This window comes from Clinocottus analis, unplaced genomic scaffold (genome assembly GCF_023055335.1).
Source record: "Clinocottus analis isolate CAN_PGR_092001 unplaced genomic scaffold, fCliAna1.0.p SCAF_10, whole genome shotgun sequence".
NCBI classification, from domain to species: Eukaryota; Metazoa; Chordata; class Actinopteri; order Perciformes; family Cottidae; genus Clinocottus; species Clinocottus analis.
The window spans coordinates 3,913,621-3,933,620 of record NW_027175821.1 but is presented as its reverse complement, the minus strand read 5'-3'; the positions used below and the strand labels follow the sequence as shown (position 1 = coordinate 3,933,620).

The window sequence follows — 20,000 nt, the reverse complement described above, 5'->3', positions numbered from 1 at the left end:
AAGAAGTTCAGGATGAGAGTGGGACTGCACATTATTACCCTGCTGAATGAATCATTCAAAGATTTCTTTTTTTTTAAAAGTCTCTGATTAGAGTCCTGTACACCCACACAGCCTCAGTTCCTGGTGATTAATACTGCTAATGATCGGCCTCGGGGTTCAGACTGAAACAGCTCATTTATTCTGCAGCTCTTGATCTGCAGAGCAGCGTGGGTTAACAGCTGCTCGCCTGCTGAGGACGGTGTGACCCCATCACAGGTTATTTACCTGTTTGGCATGTGTGTGTGAGAAAAGAGCACAACAAACAACCCGAATGTTTTGTAATGTGTTTATTTTATGTCTTTAGAAACGCATCCGTGTAACAGTCAAACCTGTTTTAAAAGAACAACAGCGGGAAGTTTCCAAAAGAGAGGTAGACCGACTAATCTATTAAATATTACTTCATGTATGTTGACATCTCTTCTTCAGTCCGTCGCTCTCCACCCAAAGCAAACGCTACAGCAGGAAACAACATCACCATAACAAGAATATTTCTAGAAAGGAGATAAAGTGTAAAGGCTTCTTTGAGCATAAAGGGAAGGTTATTTCAATGTATTGCTCCGAAACTAATTTAAGCTGAGTGTCCCAAGAGGGAAACAAACACATGGCTTCAATCTTCTTCTTCTTTTTTTTGCATATTTATATTTATATAGGTCATCCCTGCCAAGTGGCCTGAAAATAGCACTTCTCTCTCCCACCAGCTCAGAAATGATTAACACTGTTAGCTGCCTGTAGTTAAACAGTGAAAAAAAGAGCCACAGACGGGGGGATGAGTTTGTTCAAGCCCGCTGCGGCTCTGGGGGATCCTGGAGGGTTTAAGCTGCAGCGAGAGGAGGAGGAGGAGGAAGAGGAGGAAGAGGAGGGTGGAAAGGGGGGTAGGGAGGAGGGGCGTGCTGTCCTGAGCTGATCCGTGCAGGGGGGCTGCAGAGGAGGGCGAAGTATGCGAGCAATGCTGCCGCCGCCGAACCGGACGGCGCTCGGGACAAAAGGAGAATGTGACTGAACAAACGCACACGGGCCGAGCAGCCGTAAGACAACGTTAGACTTTTTCAAACGAATAAATAAAACATAATCAGTGTTTAAAAACCTTAAACCGATCAACATATTTACAAGCAATAAATAGTTAGATATCTTCTGAGCAAGCGACGAAACCGACTACTTCACATTCCCGCAACACTGAGGTCTACTTTGCGACAGCTCCCCATCAGGCCGAGCGCGTCCTGTTGGTGCCACATCCGGTCCATTTAAAAAAGCTTCTAACAGTGCAATGAGATCCTGCAGCATGCATTAACCCTTCTGCCGAAGACGAGGCTCCGCTCCATGATGGGACGAGTCCACCTGCCGACCACAGAGAGAAGAGAAGGATGAACACAAGTGTTGCCACAGCGGTCAGTTGTTTCTTTTTTACATGTTAGATACCGAGAAACAAGACGGCATGAGACTACAGGGAAGCAGAAACCAGTACACCTCTTTCATCAAACAGTCACGGGGCGCAGCGGCAGTTCTGCAAGTGTGCAGAAATAAATCTGGGTCCTCTGCAGTGATCACAGCTGTGGATCTGTAGCACACGAGCAGCAAGGAGCTGTAGTTCTACCACACGTTTCACTTCAAGGATAACAGGGAAGTCACGCCAGGACACACGTGAGTTTGTGTAGATTTGTGTCAAGCAATCTTCAAGGTATAAGAGCACCATTGTACACAAACACTCCACCTTATATAATGTTTCAAGTGGAATATTATCATTAGTGTGTAATGGGCCTTTTGTAAAAGATGCATAGACCAAGTCATAAATTGTTGCGTTGTTGTGTTATGATAAAGAGTTTAAGTTATGACGGTTGCATTGCTCGCCTCACACTATCACGCTGTTTTTACACTGTCACGTGCTATAAAGGTTCAATTTAAACCTGCACAAAATACGTGGAATGGTTCAGATGAAGATTATAAAACAATTTTCAGAAAATGTTAAAGCTCGAAAATCGTCCGCCGTAGTAAAATGTAGTAAAAATCAAACAAACACCAGTTTTTCTCTCTCAAAATTCTCGAAACACACATTTCTCTTATGCGCCGCACGTTTGCAAGAAACATCCAGATCAAGTCGGTTCATTTCCTGTGAAACGTTTGCACACGCAGCTTCTTCAAAGTGCGCTGCTCGCTGCTCGTGTGCAGGCCGGAGCTGGTGTCTGGTGGCCGTTGATCAGGCGTTAAAAATACAGTGAAACTCAATGCTGCGGGGCGAGAGAGAGAGAGAGAGAGAGAGAGAGAGAGAGAGAGAGAGAGAGAGAGGGCGAGAGAGAGAGAGAGAGAGAGAGAGAGAGAGAGAGAGAGAGAGAGAGAGAGAGAGAGAGAGAGAGAGAGAGTGGGCCTTTTTCTAAATAACATCTGAAGGGATCGACTGGGTCACGCTGTTACGGGACAAAACTCAAATCGTGTGACATCTCATGTGATCATGTGACATCTCATGTGATCATGTGACATCTGTCATGGAGATCGAACAAAGAGCCCCGACGGGACGAGAACATACTTCACCTATTTGCCGGAGAGCTCCTTCCTCATGCAGGACTTAAAGGAGGTGAACTTCTCCTCCCCTCTGACGCCCTGTGCGTGTGCGTGTGTGTGTGTGTGTGTGTGTGTGTGTGTGAGGAGGAGAAAAAGAGAGAAACATTAGAGAGTCAATGTCATGGGTCTCCCACTAGATGGCAGTGTAATTTCATTTTTTTTTTAAATCCCTAATTGCCGACTTCGAGGTGAGATGTGTTTTAGTAATAAAAAGTGTCAGGAGTGTAATTTAGACGTTGTGGTGTGGAGGAACTTAAGTCTACCAGCACCTAAAGAAATAAAGAGACATAATTAGCGCTATCTGAGCGCTGTAATTGAACAGCGCGGTGGTGTTTGTGATGCTAATAGCTGCTTAAGTGGTCTGATCTGACAATAAAGCCGTGCGTCTGTGCTCAGCAACGACCGCCCATCGGCCTCCTTGTCCTCCACCCTGTTAACCAGACGAGACAGCGACACCTCCGTCACCTCCGTCACCTTCCCCCCGGAAGTCATAAAAGAGCAACACGTGGCCTCCGCCCGCCTCACCCCGCCGCGGCGGTGCAGCCGCTGCTTCATGACGCCGATGAACTCCTTGTGGCTGAGTCTGTCGTCGCGATCCTCGTCGAAGATCTTGAAGACGGTGTTGACCAAGTGGCGGCTCAGCTTGATGCCCGTGGCCACGTAGACGGCGCGGGTGAACTCCTCTGGAAGGGAAGATAGTCTTTTACGACCGACGCCTGCTACCAATATTTATACTACTTTAGCTTGAGATAAGACCACACTGATTGTGGGTCACCTGGACGGTTTGCTAGCCTCGTTTGATTGACTTACAGACAGGAAACACGAGAATAAACAGACTTGCGAGTCTTCACCTTGACCGACGGAGCGGTTGGCGAAGTTGTACATTTGCATGGCGATGGTGAAATCCTCCAGGTTGTTGAGGAACTGGAAGAAGGACCTGAACTCCTCGAAGGTGATTCCCTGCGAAGAGATGACGACAACAAAACGACACCTTTGTTTTAATATATATATATATACATATATATATATCCACAGAAACACAAAGCTTTTTGGGAAATGTGATGCGAGAAAAAAGGTGGTAAAGCGCCGCACACAGCGAGCGTCCTGCGTGTGTCAACACTCCAGCAGAGGATAGCGCTACGATTCACTCGTCTGCTTCCTTTCATCCTGCAGGGGAGGAGGGGGGATCCTTTAGTGTGTGCGTGTGTGTGTGTGTGTGTCTGTGTGTGTGTGTGTGTGTGGGGCCTTGAAGCCAGCAGATAGATAACACACCCAAACAGACAGAGTATACATTGCTGGATTTTCCCCTGTGCAGTATGGACACGCTGAGCTGTCAGCGGCGTGAGGAGGGCGGGGGGAAGATTGTAGCTTTTGGGAAGAGGTCAGGCTCGTTTGCAGACTTTTCTAAGGCGGATTAACCTGATACTTGAATAAACAAAAAACAACAAAAGTGATGAATTCCCCCCCAAAACATCTCAGGCTCGGCTGACGACTCAAACACTGAGTCCATTGATCTGCACTCAACCGTCCCGCAGCGACGAGCTCCTTCTCTCGCCTCACAAACGGGAGTCATGACTAATCGCTGTCGCTTTGCTGTTTTTAAGCGAGGCCGGGGCCGTAAAGTATCCCCTCGGCCCCTTTCTGCACGACGAGACCCACTTCAGCGTCAATGGAGATCTCGCAACGGGCTACTCGAGGAGCCGCCGGCGTCTTTTCAGCGCGCCAAGAGGGAAAACAAATCAACGCTTCAAATGAGGACGTTTCACTCAACAGATAACCCAGCGGGCGGTAGAGAGAAAGAAACGCTCCCACAAAACGACGGCGTGCAAGTCGATGAAAGATAATAAATTAATTTAAAGAATCTATCTATCTATCCATCCATCCATCCATCTGTTTTTCTACCTACCTACCCATCTATCTATCTATCTATCTATCTATCTATCTATCTATCTATCTATCTATCTATCTATCTATCTATCTATCTATCTATCTACCTATCTATCTATCTATCTATCTACCTTTTTACCTACCTACCTACCTACCTACCTAGCTACCTACCTATCTATCTATCCATCCATCCATCTGTTTTTCTACCTATCTACCCATCTATCTATCTATCTATCTATCTATCTATCTATCTATCTATCTATCTATCTATCTATCTATCTATCTTTTTACCTATCTATCTATCTATCTATCTATCTATCTATCTATCTATCTATCTATCTACCTTTTTTTCTACCCACCAATCTCTCTCTCTCTCTCTCTCTCTCTCTCTCTCTCTCTCTCTCACTCTCTCTCACTCTCTCTCTCTCTCTCTCTCTCTCTCTCTCTCCATCTATCCATCTACATACCTACCTATCTATCTATCTACCTACCTACCTCCCTCCCTCCCTCCCTACCTACCTACATATCTATCTATCTGTTTTTCTACCCACCCATCCATCCATCCATCCATCTAGATGATGAATCAGAGATGGGGAAAACAAGGGATGCACCTTTTCGTCCGGCAGGCCGTGGCGCACGTTCTCCAGATACTCGCCGACGTCGTCCACGTTGGTGTAGCGAAGGAGGATCCGAGCGAAGTCTTCCTCGCTGATGTTGGGCAGGCCCCTGCAGTAGGAGAGGAACTCTATCTCCAGCATCTCCGTCTGCAGGTTGTCCATGAACCTGCAGGAGCGAGACGGACCGCTGACAGATAACGCCACCGCCACCAACTCACATCCACAAAGGAACACTTAACAAAGTCGCCCAAAAAAAACTAAAAACTAAAAAAAAACACACTGACGGTTTAGCCGTCCGAGGCATGAAAATGATTAATGACCTTATTACACTGTGAGATAATCATTTCCTCTGGGATGTATTGATTTATCACGCAGTGAACAAAGGGGGGAGCTTACTCACTCGTAGAAATCTTCAAATTTCAATTCAGCTTTGCCTTTTTTCCCAAAGAAATGCACCAGCAGCGTCGTCTCTGTCTTCTCATTCACCTGCTAACAGAAGAGAAATGACTTCATGATGACTCCTCGTAGCTTCAACTCTCACACCCCTAGGGGCCACTTTTAGTCGATTTCCTTGATTCAACATCATTTATTAAATTCACCTTTTAAGGCACTTTCATATAAGATACATGCTCATGTTTTACATCATAAATTGCAGAACAATCTCAGCTCTCTATGTGATGAGGCAACATTGTCATAAGGCAAAAGTGTAAAGACAAAATATGACTCTAAAGCTGAAAAATGGATTCAAAATTTTGGAAATTCTTCATATCTCTTATAAAAACATAACTTTACTCATGTGGTTGGACTGTTTTGATGATGGAAATTGGTTTACTAAAGGTTTATGTTCACAAAAGCAGTGAAATATACAAATAAAATCGCAATGATTTATCCAAACATTGAGTACATTTAAACAAAATCCCGACCCGAGCTGCTAGAAAGAGCTGTTTTCTAACTACGAGTGTCTCATGGAAACACCGGGTAAACATTAACAATGACCTAATTTAACCGCACCGGAAGCTTGAAGCAAAGATGTTAGTTAATAGCCATACTCAGATTATGCTGTCGAATAAGAGTTAATGATTCATTCTTCACCGTGCCTGAAACCAAACAGTGGGCCAGCGTTTCTCGTTTCTGCTCGATACAAACAGCATGCGGTAGATTCATTAAACATGCTACAGGGGAGATATTAGTCAGTGTTCATTCTTGCTAAAAAAACTACATAAATAAATCCACAGGGCTAACGTGGACCCGTTCATACGGACAGGCATGACCTGCTGCCCAGTATTGATCGCGCATAACGTAATGAGGGCACGGCTACCTCGGTGAGATCAGAAAACAGAACTTGACTTGTGCCACGTCTGAGAACATCCCACATGCCCCGGGCCTCCACATGCTGGCTGCCTGTTTCAAGAACCTGTGGCAGCAGTTGAAGCACAGCTGTTAGAAGACAAAACACATCTGGAGAAGGAAGGAAGGAGGGAAGGAAGGAAGGGAGGAAGGAAGGAAGGTGGTACGGGGGAAAAAACGTGGATTGCACTGAAGGCAGGCAGGAAGACAGAGATGCACAAGCTGGAGAGAAGATAGTCAGATATAAAAAAAAACAACAAAACATCAGACACAGAGGGACGGTGTAGGGCAACAGAAACAGACGGGAGGGCTGCCAGCGGTGCATCTGAGAGGCCCGCCGGCCCCGACGTGGGCCTGCTGCTCTGCAGCCATGCATGCAGCCTCTTGGCAGCGTGTTGAGCCAAACTCAGCCAACACATGTCCAAAGCGTGCAGGGCGGGAGAGCCGGAGGGTGATTCATGCCAGGTTGTCATCATTTGATGCTAAGCGGAGAGGTAAAAAAATGCAAGTTATCAGACAGCGTTGGCCTACTCTTGTGTTCAGAGCGAACGCTGATGTGGTTGAACTTGCATTCCCTCTAATGGCCATCAGGGGGCGACTCCTCTGGCTGTCCCATTGTTTAGATGTCTCAAAGTAAAGGAGACAACTTCTTACTTGATTTATTGCTGCCTCAGACTCACCCTGAAGACGATGTATAACACTTAGTTCAAAAATATATGGCAAGTGTGAACCATAAACTGCATTATTTGAAGACTCAGGCTCCCCTAAGCCAGGCGTAACACTCAGTAAATATTGTTAACGTGACTTCAAAACTGTAGTCCAGAAACCAATGGGTGAAGTCCACGTCTTGTATACTCAGTCCATGGTTCAGAGTCTAAGGAAAGAAAGACGACTGTGCAGATTTCTCTGCAGCAAAAAAAAGTTATTTTGCCCCGATGAGGTCCGACTCCCAACCTGATTAACTAACGACAACGCTCTTGTGATGTGTGTGATGTGCAATGAAAGGGTCTTGGGGCATCTGTCTTGAGTAGCTGCCTCTCTTTCTCCCCCTGTGTTCTCACCCCGTCGTTTCTTTCTTCCCCGTGTCGCTCAAGTCTCGACATCGCCCGGTTCAAAAGCAACAATCAGCACAACCAGCCGAGCAGAAAACAGCCAGCTGTCTGCGACACGTGTTCCTACGTATGGCTTGCTTCACTTCATAATATTTATTTCTCTCATCAACTTTTGTTTTTTTTGGGGGGGTTTTTTCATCTCTCGAGCCTGACGGGGCGAACGCGAGCCCGAGCTCTGCGCCTCGTCGCAAAAGAGAGAGAGAGAGAGATTTACGACGTGATCCCACAGCTAATTACGGAACAAGTCTTTAATGCAACTCGTCCCGTGAAAAGATCCTGAAACACGTGTAATTAGGACGCGCCCGAGGGGGAAAACCCGTGTTTTTGAAAAGAGTTTGACTTTTGAACTTTTTGCTGGAAACATACCTACAGTACGACAGCGGGAATCAAAACAAAAAAAGAAGACACACCTCGAGGTAAAGTCTTCAAACAGACGGGTCTGTGTGTGTGTGTGTCTGCTCTTGTGTGTGTGTGTTGAGTGCTCTTCACAGTGTTCCTCTCTGACTGGCATCTTCATGGTCAAACCCATCACAAAAGGTAACCTGAGCCCAAACACCGCTCCTCAAGGAACTGTAAAAATAAAACACGGGGGGTCTCCTTCAGGTAAAAGCTTTTTTGAGGTGGAATCTCTCGCCCAATGCTGACAAAAAAGGCAAGTGCATGAATCATCTGCACTAAACACACACACACACGAACACACAAAGACAAGGCCAGATTATGCTGCATTACACAGTGGTGTGTGTTAAATCCTGCTGCTGAGGTTATCTTCTGGTAACAGGCACTCATGCAGGGTTTTCTGTGCGTAAAATAGATTTCCGCTTTGGGAACAGCACATTGTCCAAAAAAAATGCATGCAACAAGCAGAACGGTTACATTTCCCTTCAGGGAGAGAGAGAGAGAACAATACGTACACTGTGCGGCTGCGATGAGCATGGACCGTACAGCTGCAGGCTCTGAAATAAATGTTAAAAAACAAGCATTTCACGGCGTATTTTACAACAGGAAGATGCTTCAATTGATTTACTTTACAGTCACATTTACACGACGCGACCATCAACTTTATCTTCTTGCAAAAAGCGCCGTGATGTTTCCAAATCTCGAGTGCCCTTTCTAATGATCTGTTTGATGTGTTATACGGGCTTCAGATTAATGCGAGACCGGCCAGAGATGCTAACGTTTGTCCCCGGCAGAGTAAGCTCCTCCATGTTGTGTGTGTGTGTGTGTGTGTGTGAGCGATAAGACCTCAAAGAGTCGCTCTTATCGCTCTGTTCAGCTCTGCCTGTTTACATCCACCTGCATGCGGCACAAAAAGCGGCCTTAAAGAGATGAAAGCCTCAGACATGTTTTGCCCCGTATGACCCCGTTCACCTCCTGAAGCCTCTCCAGGAACACAAAGGCCCCGTCGCGGCAGACATTAGTTCAAATTTAAGATTCAGGACGCATGTTAAGCTGCATTAATAACGAGTAAAAACGACTGAGCAACGACCCCAAAGAGTTTCACTTGACTGTGTAGTTCCCTGTCAGATAAACGGAGCAGTTTTGGTTTTTCAGCCCCAAAACTTTACCGTTTTAAAGCTCTGATAAACCGTTATTATAACCAAACAGCTAACAGACAAAGTGAGGAACTCGCCAGTGAGCAAGGCGTCGTTATTATTAGCTAAAGAGGCAATTATTTCCCTCAGGACTTAGTGGAAACTCAAACGGCTAAAAGACGCTGGACAGCCGGCACAAACACAACTCTAAAGAAATGCTCATTTTCTTCTGCGTCTGCTTGAAGTGTAAACACATCAACAATGTGTCTTTGTTGTGTTAACAGTTTGTTGCGCTGTCCCCAAGTGGCCAAATTAAATGAATGCAGGTTTAAAATAATAACTTTTTGGCCACTCGGGGGCAGCAGACGCAGCTCAAAGGACTCGACGTTTAAAGTGTTAGCAAACAGTTACTTGTTTACACAGCTAGCAGCCGCTGAGCAACATGAGAGTTGATTTAGAGTCACGTTTCTTTCACCTCACAAATATAAGTCCAATATCCATCTTCTTTTAGCTCTGTCCTGGTCTACACCAACTCAGTCTCCACTCATATCTGCCCTTTAGCTGGCTAGCTGCTAACTTTAACGTAAGTAGCGTGGGTTTTTTCCCGCTGAAAACCACAAAACTGAAGAAGAAAAAAGACAATAAGGGAAACTGCAAAGTTAACAATAATCTATCGTGTGTTCATAATTAGCAGGAAGCCCTTTTTACGCTACGCTCGCCATGCTGTTAGTACATTAAAAGTTTGGAAACAACTCATACCTTCATGGCATATCTTTGTGGATCTTCGGCGACTTCCTTTCTGACCTTTTTCTTCTGGAAGATTTCCTCCAGCTGGAGAGAAGAGGACGAGTCGTTACGCGAAATGCGACGCGGTGGATCAAAAATGCATTTTACCACATCTGAATACAGACGAGGCTCGCACCACCATGAACTCCCTTTTGTCCACCATTTCGTTCCCGTCGGCGTCGAACATGTTGAAAGCGATCTTGAAGCCGGCGTGGGGCTCTGAAACCAAAAGAAATTACAAGAAATTACACTGTTTAATCTCTAAATGATTAATAAAAAGATCCTCCTTTGAGTCTGTTAAAATAGACACTTGCTTGTTAAGATGCAGAGCAGGAACAGATACTCGGTGTAGCTGATGACACCTGGGGGGGAGAAAAAAGAACAAAAAACAATTGTTAAGCTGACAAACCTAAGCTAAACTGACCTCTTGTCCACACAAGACCGTATCCGATGGCATTAGCCGGTGAGCTGAGGGTGTTTACAGATGTTCAAAGTCATGCGCCCGAGATGAATAAGCCATCCAAAGAAACAGTGCACGCCTTAAGACAAGAGTAATCCTCTCGGCCTCACCGATAACATCTTAAAAGGTGCTTCTTTTTTTTTACCTCATGCTTGGTGTGTGTCCTCCCGCCTCCACTCACACACAAACACAGGCTTTACAACTTTGCTGACCTATCTGGACACAAACCCAAACAAATTTAGGGCCCGCGGCTTCTGATCGCGTTCGGGTAACAAGGTGTAAAACATTCTCAAGTGATCTGTCACTGATTGGGAGCGGCCGACTCAGGGTTGTTTTTTTTGTGTCGCGTCCTTCGAGCTCCCCTTTTGTTGTGTGACACGGAGAAGAGCGAGTGTCAAGAGAGACATCGCGGTTGGACTCGGGGAGGCTTCTCCCCTCTCCCGACTCTGAAAGCATTCCCAAGCTTTTGTTTGCTCGGGCAGATAGAGAATCGAGCGCAGATAGTTCTGGGTGACTGCTCCGGGTGTTATGGGAAAAGAATTCAGGTACGGAGGGAGAGAGGGAGGAGGAGGGGAGGAAAAACTAAACTAGCAAACAAAGATGTCATTTCTTTAAACACATGTTCAAACTGAGGTGTGAAAAGAGAATTAGTGATGCATGCCATTAGACAAAGTTCATCCGAAAGAAGAAGAAAAAAAAGTTCTCGTCATCGCAGTTCTCTGTTTGGCAGGTACGGCCTTATGCTGACAACAGATCTCTGGCTTCAAAGGCTTTTAAAGCTTAAATGGGTTAAGGAGAGAGAGAGAAAAAAACTTTTAAGATTCCAGCCATGTTTCACCAATACCACACACCTTCACCCTCCTCCTCCTCTTCCTCCTCCTCCTCCTCCTCCCTGCAGCTCAGCCTCTGAGCTCAAGTAGATGTTGTTAGACAATACAAAGAATTCCTCAGCAACACTTCATACAGAGTGGCAGTCCCGGAGATGTAATCCAATGCCATTCTTAGGCTTCATAATGTCCGTGGTGATCGGGGGGGTTTGGCCGGCGGGACGTGTCTCGACATAGTCGGGGTTCAAACAGCTCCCTCATTCTCCAAAGCGACGCTTTGTTCGCAGATCAATCCGGTCCCTTTTCTCCCCCCACCCTCCCACCTCGACTCCTGACAAAGCCGCAACGTTTAACAGCAGGATTAAAAGCCCCAAATCCCAGCATTGGCACTTAGCTAAAGCAACAGAGGAGGAGAGCACGAGAGCAGCAGCAGAGCAGCAGCAGAGCAGCAGCAGAGCAGCGAGATCTGATGCTCCACTGGTCCAGGTCTGCAGGTCCAGGTGGGCAAGTTTAAAAAAGATCTTCGCTCACGCGAACGACTTCATTTTCTTCATGCTAGGAGTTAGCGAGGAGCCTGCATATGCTAGGAGTTAGCAGGCGAAGAGTGCAGGCGTATTTCACAAGCTGCTTAAAGTAAAGTGAGATTCTCCCGGTGCATTGGATGCCAAATGTTTTAATTTTATATAGATTTATTGACTCCGATTTGATTGTTTCAGCGCTAACGGTCTTCATCGTGATGCAAAATGTGCAAACTTTATGCATGTAGATCCATGTGTGTAGATCCATCCATAAATTATAGGAAAAATAGAGGAGTTGTTAAATTAACTATTGATATTAATTGCTAATGTAACCTTGATTTATTCAAAGAAGACTGTTACAGTTACGCTGAACACAGTGCAATGTACAATGAAGCACGCAAAGCTAAATAAAAACAACTTCTTTCAAGTATTTTCCCACTTTTTCCCAACACTTTGCCCCAAATGACTTCTTTCCTTTATTCCAGGAAGCGCGTCAGAAGATTATGTAAAAAATAAATGGAGCATTGCATGCAGAGGTCACCTGAGAACAAATACATAACGTTGCGATGGAGAGATAAGATAGTATTTACAACGCACTCACTGCTCTGGAGTACATATATATATATATATATATATATATATATATATATAAATACGAGGTTGACACGCACCACTCTGAAGAGCACACTCTGGACCAGGCCTTTAAAAATATAAAAGCATAAAGGGGGAACTTTAAAGTCACCGTGCGCTCGTGGAGAGCCGGAGCGGGTTACTTCACCTCGTTCGCGAAGATTCCTGAACAAATTGGATGATCCTTTCCAAACCGGCGGCGTATCGGCCAGCATCTTGTCTAAGTCCTGACAGGATAGAAGAAAATCCCAAATCACTCATTCATTTCTAAATCCAGAGCAATCACAAGGTAATGCGCTGTGTGTGCCGGCGTTACCGTAATTACAGAGGTTTTACACAGATGAAGAGATTCAGTTAAACAGCTTTGATGACAGAGCAACTCGCCTTTTTTGTGAGGGACTTCCACGCTCTCTTACCTGAAGGAAACAAGGGTCACAGTCAGTGTCGGCTGGAAGACTTTCACACAACATTTACTTGAGATTAACTTGAGTATTTACTTTTCATGCACCTTTATTTCTACTTCTGCACTGCAGCTCAGAGGTAAATGCTTTTTTTACTCCTCTACATTCGTCTGAGCTTTAGTTACAGTCCAGATCACACTTTCTCACACCTTTCCTGTTCAGTGAACAAATACAAAACATGTATGTTGATAAACTGATGAACCTCTATTGGTTGAGAACATTCTTCTTCTTCTAAACTCTCTCTTGAAATGCATCGTCACGAAGCTGAAAACTCGTGAGAAGTTGACTTTTTTTAGAGAAACGTGGTTCTCAGACGACGACACGATGATCTTATAGAATATAATGCATAAAAATATCATGCTTATGTGTCGAGTAAACTAGCCAAACAGTTCATAAAGGAGTTAAAACATCTGCAGCAGTAAAACACATGAATCGGGATATTAATCCAGACGGGAAACATTTCACTGATTAATGACTTTTGATGCTTTAATCAAAATTAGCTGATCATATTTTTACTGGAGTAAAAGGTTTTGAAGGCTACAAAAGTCTTTACATCTTCCATCGCAAAATAAAAACACACCTTGAATAAGGAAGGTAGCGCGGGAGTAGCACTTAAATGTCTCTTACTGAAAGCACTTTGTAGTTTGACTTTATTGAAGAAATTGTACTGTTTTGATTCTTGTTGTTCTGAGTTTGTTCTCACGGTTGAAAGCACTTATTGTAAGTCGCTTTGGATGAAAGCGTCAGCTAAATTAAATGTACAATTAAATGTAACGAAGGCGTAGCGCAGTATTTTTTACAGTTTAAGTAAATTATCTGAATACCTGGTGACTTATTTCGACGGTGAATTGTGTATTAAGAATAAAGAACCGGGAAACAAAAGTGAAAACGGGCGTTCACGTGGACGGACGTCTCGGCGGACGCATTCCGATGGTCAATAAAGCCGAAGATAAGATGGAGGCGTTGTAAAAAGGGAAGGAGGAAAAAACTGGCCCGGGAAAAACGGCGTCGATAACAGTGACAATAACCTGCGCTGACACATTTTAAAGCCCGTGCTTAAAGATGGGATTATGATTGCCGAGCGACGGCTTGCTGCGAGAAGTTTGTCAGCTTTTCTTTTCCTTAATTTGTTCGTTTCACTTATTGTTTCATAAAAAAAACACACCTTATGGATGTGATATGACTAAGTTACATGATGGCACTTCAAACCTTTTGACTCTAATTCACTTCTAAATGTCCGGACCTCCTTCATCCGCTCAGAAACACGTCTCTTTTTACAGCCACAGTATAACCATAAAACACCATCACGGCTATTTTGCAACACATTAGAGAACAATGGCACGCGGTATGCTAACACATTAGTGCCCCTCACTTACCGCGCTCATTAAATTCGACATGTCCAAGACACATTACAGCAGGCCACACACACACACACACACACCTGCCACCATAATCAATCACAGTGATCCGAATGTCTTATCATTACATTTATGGCGTCCATGCTGAAGTCGTTTGGTCTCTCTGGGTCTCTGCGAGTTTGTTGCCACATAAATGAGCCATAAAAGTGGGGTTGCTGGGAAAAGATGCCTATCTTTATGCAGGTGTTATGACTGAGGCCCTGACGGTGACACTTCACAGGCACTCTGCAACACAAGTAACGTCCTGGGAGGAAAACACAAGGGCTTTTTTTTCATTTGTTCGATCTCGAAGTAATGAGAGGACGGAGAGGGTTCATCTGATGACTTGACGGGAAAAAATGGTCGCTGACAAATGGGGCTGATTAAGAGATGCAGCGTGGCTTTGAAGCACTTAAAGAAAGGAAAGAACGGAAAGTTGGAGTCTTGAAATGATGTGATCACATCAGAGACCGTGTCCTCTGCCTTTTGCAGACGAACTGAATTAGACCGGTTCCACGCAGGAACCTTTCCAGGAACCTTCTCAGGCGCTCGAGAACTTGAGAACGACTGTCGAGTCTCGTCTCGAGTCTCATGCTGTGATCTAAAAATGTTCTGTCACTGTTTCATCTGCATGTCTGATACTGTGTGACACTATGTGTTGCTGCTCCCTCGGCCACGACGCTCTGGAAAAAGGAGATTTTTAATCTCAAAGAAGCCTTCCTGCATGAATAAATGAACCAAAATGGTTGTTTCCTCTTGTGAGAAGATTGTGCGTCAGACAACATCAATGTGTTCCTTCACTTTCAAATTCATTAGCACTCTGACTTGTGAGGTTCTTGAGATGTGTGAATGAATATTGACGTTATTGATTATTTATTTGAGATGAATTATCTGATCCCTAAAATTAAATTAAAATGTCAAATCCCTCAGGGTCGAAAGTCACAAAAACGTTCAATTTTCAACGACGAAAGAGAGCAAACCGTCAAATGTTAGCACAATGAATTGATTGTTCAAATCTGCTTCTGTCAATGGACTAATTGATGAGTTGTTCAGCTCTAGCGTCGGTAATGGAGGGTGGTTAGCGTCGTGGGAGGGAGCTGAGCAGCGGCGGTGAACTCACTCTTGGGTTCATTGGAAGTGACGGACTCGATGAAGCTGAGCGGCGTCATGTAGAGCTGCCCCTCGAACTCCACCGAGCTGAAGAGGCGGAATCGGTTTTCATGGGACGACATGTACACGTCTCCATCGTCCAGACCGTAGGGACGAGTCTGCAAACACACAAACATCAGGAAAAAAGTCAAATCAAGAGTGAAAACACCGTCTGAAAGATGCTTTTTATGAACTCCGTGGCAGCTTTCCTCGTCACGGAAAGCTTCGCTCACGTGGCGCCACAAAGGGGCCCCGTGACCGTGCTGTAAGTCAGTAATGGGGTGCATGTTACGTCGGCCATATTTGTCAACCCTGCGCACCAGATAATGTCCCTACAACTGCTCAAAACCCAGCCAGATCAGAAGAACTGTGTTGGTGAGGACAGAGGGGATCTCTCTGTCACGTGGCTCAGTGCCAGCTCCACTGGGCACAGAGCGGACACCCGGGGAATGTGTGCCCCCCTCTGCTTCACCATTAAACCCCCTCTAACCACCCCCACCTCTCATCGGATGTCAGCCCCTCCGCCGAGCCCCAGTGTCCAGTTTCCTGCGTCCTTGAATTCCTGCGGCCCGTTGCGCCGTCCTACCTCCAACCCGCACATGAGAAACAAGGAATCTGCTGGTCGAGGTGTGCGAACCAGACAAGGTTTTACTTGTTTGTTTGCCTCCCGTGTGATCTATTGCAATCCTGTCAACAAGGTCAGCACGTGTCTGAGCTGAAGAGACTTAGATACTTGCTTGAGCCGGTGTGTGGGTTGTTAAGGAGCAGACACACATTGTAGAGGGCGGACAAAATAACATGAACACCCGATGGAGTGCAAAGAGTTATCGTAATGATGCAAAACCTGCAACATATTGTGTCGGAACGATTAATTAAGTGATCGATTAATCAATTAGAAAATGTTTGAACGGGTAACACATTTCATAAGAAAATGTGGCAATATTTCCTGATAATATGCTAATTGTTATTATTTTATTTCTGATCAATCTGTAATATAGTTTAGATTAATTAAGTCCATTGGAAGTAGGTCGAAACATGTTTTTTTTAGAATAACGTCAAACACAGAAAAGAAGCTGGAACGACTTAAACAAGTAATCAATTATCCAAAACGTTTTGTGTGTGTGTGTGTGTGTGTTTGTGTGTGTGTTTGTGTGTGTGTGTGTGTGTGTGTGTGTGTGTGTGTGTGTGTGTGTGTGTGTGTGTGTGTTATTTAATATCCTTGGGCTGGGGCAATGTAACAGGAGCATCCTAAATCCAGCACCATCAACACCACTAATATTGTATTGTTTTACACAGTCAAGTGTTTTTGTTATTTTGTCTATAGCACTTACAAAAAGTGAATATATTATAACGTATCTATCGATATAAATACATATTTTATCTTCATTTTCTTACAATAAAAACTAATTATGCGACATGTATTCAGAAAAAAAGCAGTCAGCAGCCTCACGTATGACTAAGCAATGAGGTCACGTGATCTGAGACCGGTTTTTTTTCTTCCTTTTTTTGCCATTTCAGCACCAAAGGTCGGGGACAGCTCCTCGTGTTGACGACACATTAACGTTATTAGTAGCTTCACGTGCACGAGCAGATCTAATAGCAGATGCTCCGTTCGTTACTGGAATGAATGTAGGACAAAAAAAAAACAACAAAAATACAACACAAAATGAAATGCAAAGTGAAGCGTTTGGTCACGGCGGCGTCGAGGCGACGTGAGCGGAGCGTTATGCTCTGACGCGTTGACAGACTGTACCTTGTCGGTGGCGGAAACCGATGGCAGCGCCAGATGAAAGAGCCGAGCCTCGACGTGGCTCTTCAAGCCGGAGCGTCTCCCGGCGAGCGAGCGGCGGTAATAGTACGCGGCTCCGGCCGCGGCGGTGACGCACGCCGCCGCGGCCGCGGCAGCTTTCAGCGCTCTGCTCGCCCGGGAGGAAGCGGGTCGACGAGCGGCGAGCGCGCCCGCTCCTAACCTGCTAGCGAGCAGCGGGATAAGCCTGCGCAGGGCAGCCATGGCTGTTTACACTGGAGGCGTCGTGAACTGATAACACACACACACACACACACACACACACACACACACACAGAGGCGCGCGCGCGCGCACAGCAAAGAGAGCAGGAGCTGAAAAAGCAGCTCGAGCCGGCTGACTGGCTGGCTGCTTCCGAGCTCGCGAGACCACGCCGTGGGTACTTCAAAGTCGCTCTGGGATTACGAGATCGTCACACAACTCGCTGAGAGTGAAGGGGGAAATGTTGAAAACCGTCGCACCAAGTGTCGTGGAAACATGTCACCGGAAACGAGCTGGTTTTAAGTGTCACGTAGTGTTTGCACGTTTTTAGTTGAATTTAAAGTGATGCAGGTGCTCAGTTTAACACAACCCACCATCAACTCTCTCTCTCTCTTGCTCTCTGCCTCTCTTATTTTATGCCCCGGGAGAAGGAAAAACGATCCTTGCCAGGGCACGTCTGGGCTGTGACAGCCCCGCCCATTACTAGTCCTGTGGTTTTGCACCTGCCTCGCCAGCCCTGCCACTTTGAGCGCAAAAACCTACAGGAGCTCCTTTTACCTGCACTGCGCTGCAGCGTTTATTCCGCACTTGAACTACACCGGATCGTCTCCCTGCCGGGTGCCCTCTCTCCTCCAGCGGCTCCAGCGACGCAGCACGCCGCGGACAGGTACATGCAACATGAGGGCTGCTTTCTGAAGCCCAACACCACCAGCACCACCCAGCTGATGAAGGCGCATCGGTGAAACAAGAGAGAGAGAGAGCGAGAGAGAGAAAAAGGAGAGAGAAAAAGAGAGAGAGAGAGAAAGGGGGGAGGAATCGGCGCAGCTGTGTGAGTGTTTCATGTCAGAAAGGAGAGAAATCCGCGTGTCCTTGCGCAACGGGTGCACGCGCTAAGTGAAGGTGGACGTAAACATGCAATAAGTGACAGCGGCGACCAGGTAGTCCACTACACGCACGAGCGCTCCCTCCGGACCTCCTCGCTGTGCTGAACTTTACCCGCTGAGCTTTTGACTGCGATGGCTGCTGCTGCTGCTGCTGGTTTGGGGGAAGTTGGAGGCGTCCTGCACGGCATCGACGGCGTCGCGCAGGTCGGGTCCCATTTCCTCCTGACCCCGCTCGGGGACAGTCCGACGCTCCTCGGGGAGCACCTGCTACCTGGGGACAGGCTGTCCCGCAGCACCGCGGCGGATTTAACGCACCTCCAAGGGATCCTCAGGAGGAGACAGCTATACTGCAGGACCGGGTTTCATCTGGAAATACTTCCGGACGGCACGGTGCAGGGGACGAGGAAGGACCACAGTCGTTCCGGTAAACACATTTGACGTATCAATATAACATATAAGGCAACACATAGAAAGTGCTCAACTCTTATGTCATACTTTTATATCATTGTCGAAAGAATCCGCAACAATAAAAGAGTGAACACGGTACAAATAACAATATGATGATGATATTCTGTTCATTTTAAAATTGATTGTGTCAATAGAATTCATTTTGTTTTGTGTTTTCATATTAGTTCATCTTTGTCAAAGCGTGTCCTGAACCACTGTTTGTGTCTTCTTCAGGTATTTTGGAATTCATAAGCCTCGCCGTTGGGTTGATAAGCATTAGAGGTGTGGACAGTGGTCTCTATCTGGGGATGAACGACAAAGGAGAGCTGTATGGATCAGTAAGTACCAGCTTTGCTTCTTCATGTCGCCCCAAAATCCTCATTTTTGGACCCACAAGGCTTTTATTGAGTTTTATTTTCAAGAAGATACTCTTATTTTTTAAATAATGAAATGTGCCGCATGTGTTTCTGTACATGCATCACAAGTCAGGAGTCTTCTTTTAACGTCTTGCTCTTTTGCTTTTCAGGAGAAGCTCACAGCCGAGTGTGTCTTCAAGGAGCAGTTTGAGGAGAACTGGTACAACACATACTCCTCCAACCTCTACAAACACGGAGACAAAGGGACACGTTATTTTGTGGCGTTGAACAAAGACGGGACGCCGAGGGACGGGACGAAATCCAGGCGGCACCAGAAATTTACGCACTTCCTGCCCAGACCTGTGGACCCCGACCGTGTGCCGGAGCTGTACAGGGATATCCTGGGACACAGCTGAGACCCGAAAGGCCCGGTCCACTTCAGGAATAGCTGCTTTTTTTTAAAAAAAAAAAGCCCCTTTTTTGCAGGCAGGGGAGCAGAGAAGAGACGAGGGACGCAGGCCGGTCGCAGGATGGAGGACGGCGGCCCCGACACTGCAGGGATGAAGGCACCGGGGCCTCTTTGGAGGAATGCACGGGGCCATCTCTCAGCAGTCGGGAAGACGGGCGAGAATGTCTGCACGCTCGACATGAGGGGGCTGTTTGTTTCAGACGACCCTAAAAAAAAAAAAGTACCTGCGTGGAATAGGAGAGGAACGGGAAACGGAGCTGAGCGATCAGGGATGCGACGTCATGGTCAGACGGGGACATCAGCTGAGTTCATCCTGGACTGAAATGCTACTTTTGATTTGGGTTTTGTGTCAGAAAGCTGTTTGTTCAGGAGGTTTTGTTTGAAGGAATTCAGTTTTTTGGGGGGGTTGTCTTACCTGTGTCCAGACCTGTTGGAAAAGATGTAACAATTTATTTATTCATTTTAGATATATATATTTATGTTTTATATTTATTTATTTGAGAATATATTTTTCCAGTTAGAT

At 45.9% G+C, this 20,000-nt stretch overlaps 2 protein-coding genes across 7 annotated transcripts; one reads left to right on the top strand and one right to left on the bottom strand.

Annotated features, from left to right (window-relative positions):
- Positions 1-318: 318 nt before the first annotated feature.
- On the bottom strand, positions 319-18,368 carry micu3b (mitochondrial calcium uptake family, member 3b). 6 transcript variants are annotated; one of them, XM_068583152.1, is made up of 15 exons: positions 18,318-18,368; positions 15,287-15,434; positions 12,693-12,724; positions 12,457-12,535; positions 10,188-10,235; positions 10,010-10,092; positions 9,847-9,918; positions 8,467-8,508; positions 6,415-6,510; positions 5,497-5,585; positions 5,091-5,262; positions 3,444-3,552; positions 3,118-3,275; positions 2,563-2,631; positions 319-1,374 (listed from the first exon to the last, which is right to left on the bottom strand). In XM_068583152.1, the coding sequence occupies exons 2-14, from the start codon at positions 15,396-15,398 to the stop codon at positions 2,563-2,565; spliced, it is 1,161 nt and encodes a 386-aa protein (XP_068439253.1). In that variant the 5' UTR covers positions 15,399-15,434; positions 18,318-18,368; the 3' UTR covers positions 319-1,374. The 6 variants fall into 6 exon arrangements, with proteins under 6 accessions (XP_068439253.1, XP_068439215.1, XP_068439206.1 ...); XM_068583114.1 differs by lacking the exon at positions 18,318-18,368 and adding an exon at positions 17,069-17,370 and having other exon boundaries at positions 2,558-2,631; XM_068583105.1 differs by lacking the exon at positions 18,318-18,368 and adding an exon at positions 17,069-17,370.
- fgf20b (fibroblast growth factor 20b) lies at positions 17,830-19,464 on the top strand. Its single transcript, XM_068583164.1, has 3 exons — positions 17,830-18,629; positions 18,887-18,990; positions 19,179-19,464. Exons 1-3 carry the CDS (start codon positions 18,338-18,340, stop codon positions 19,422-19,424), a joined length of 642 nt encoding a protein of 213 aa, XP_068439265.1. The 5' UTR covers positions 17,830-18,337; the 3' UTR covers positions 19,425-19,464.
- The last annotated feature ends 536 nt before the right edge of the window (positions 19,465-20,000 follow it).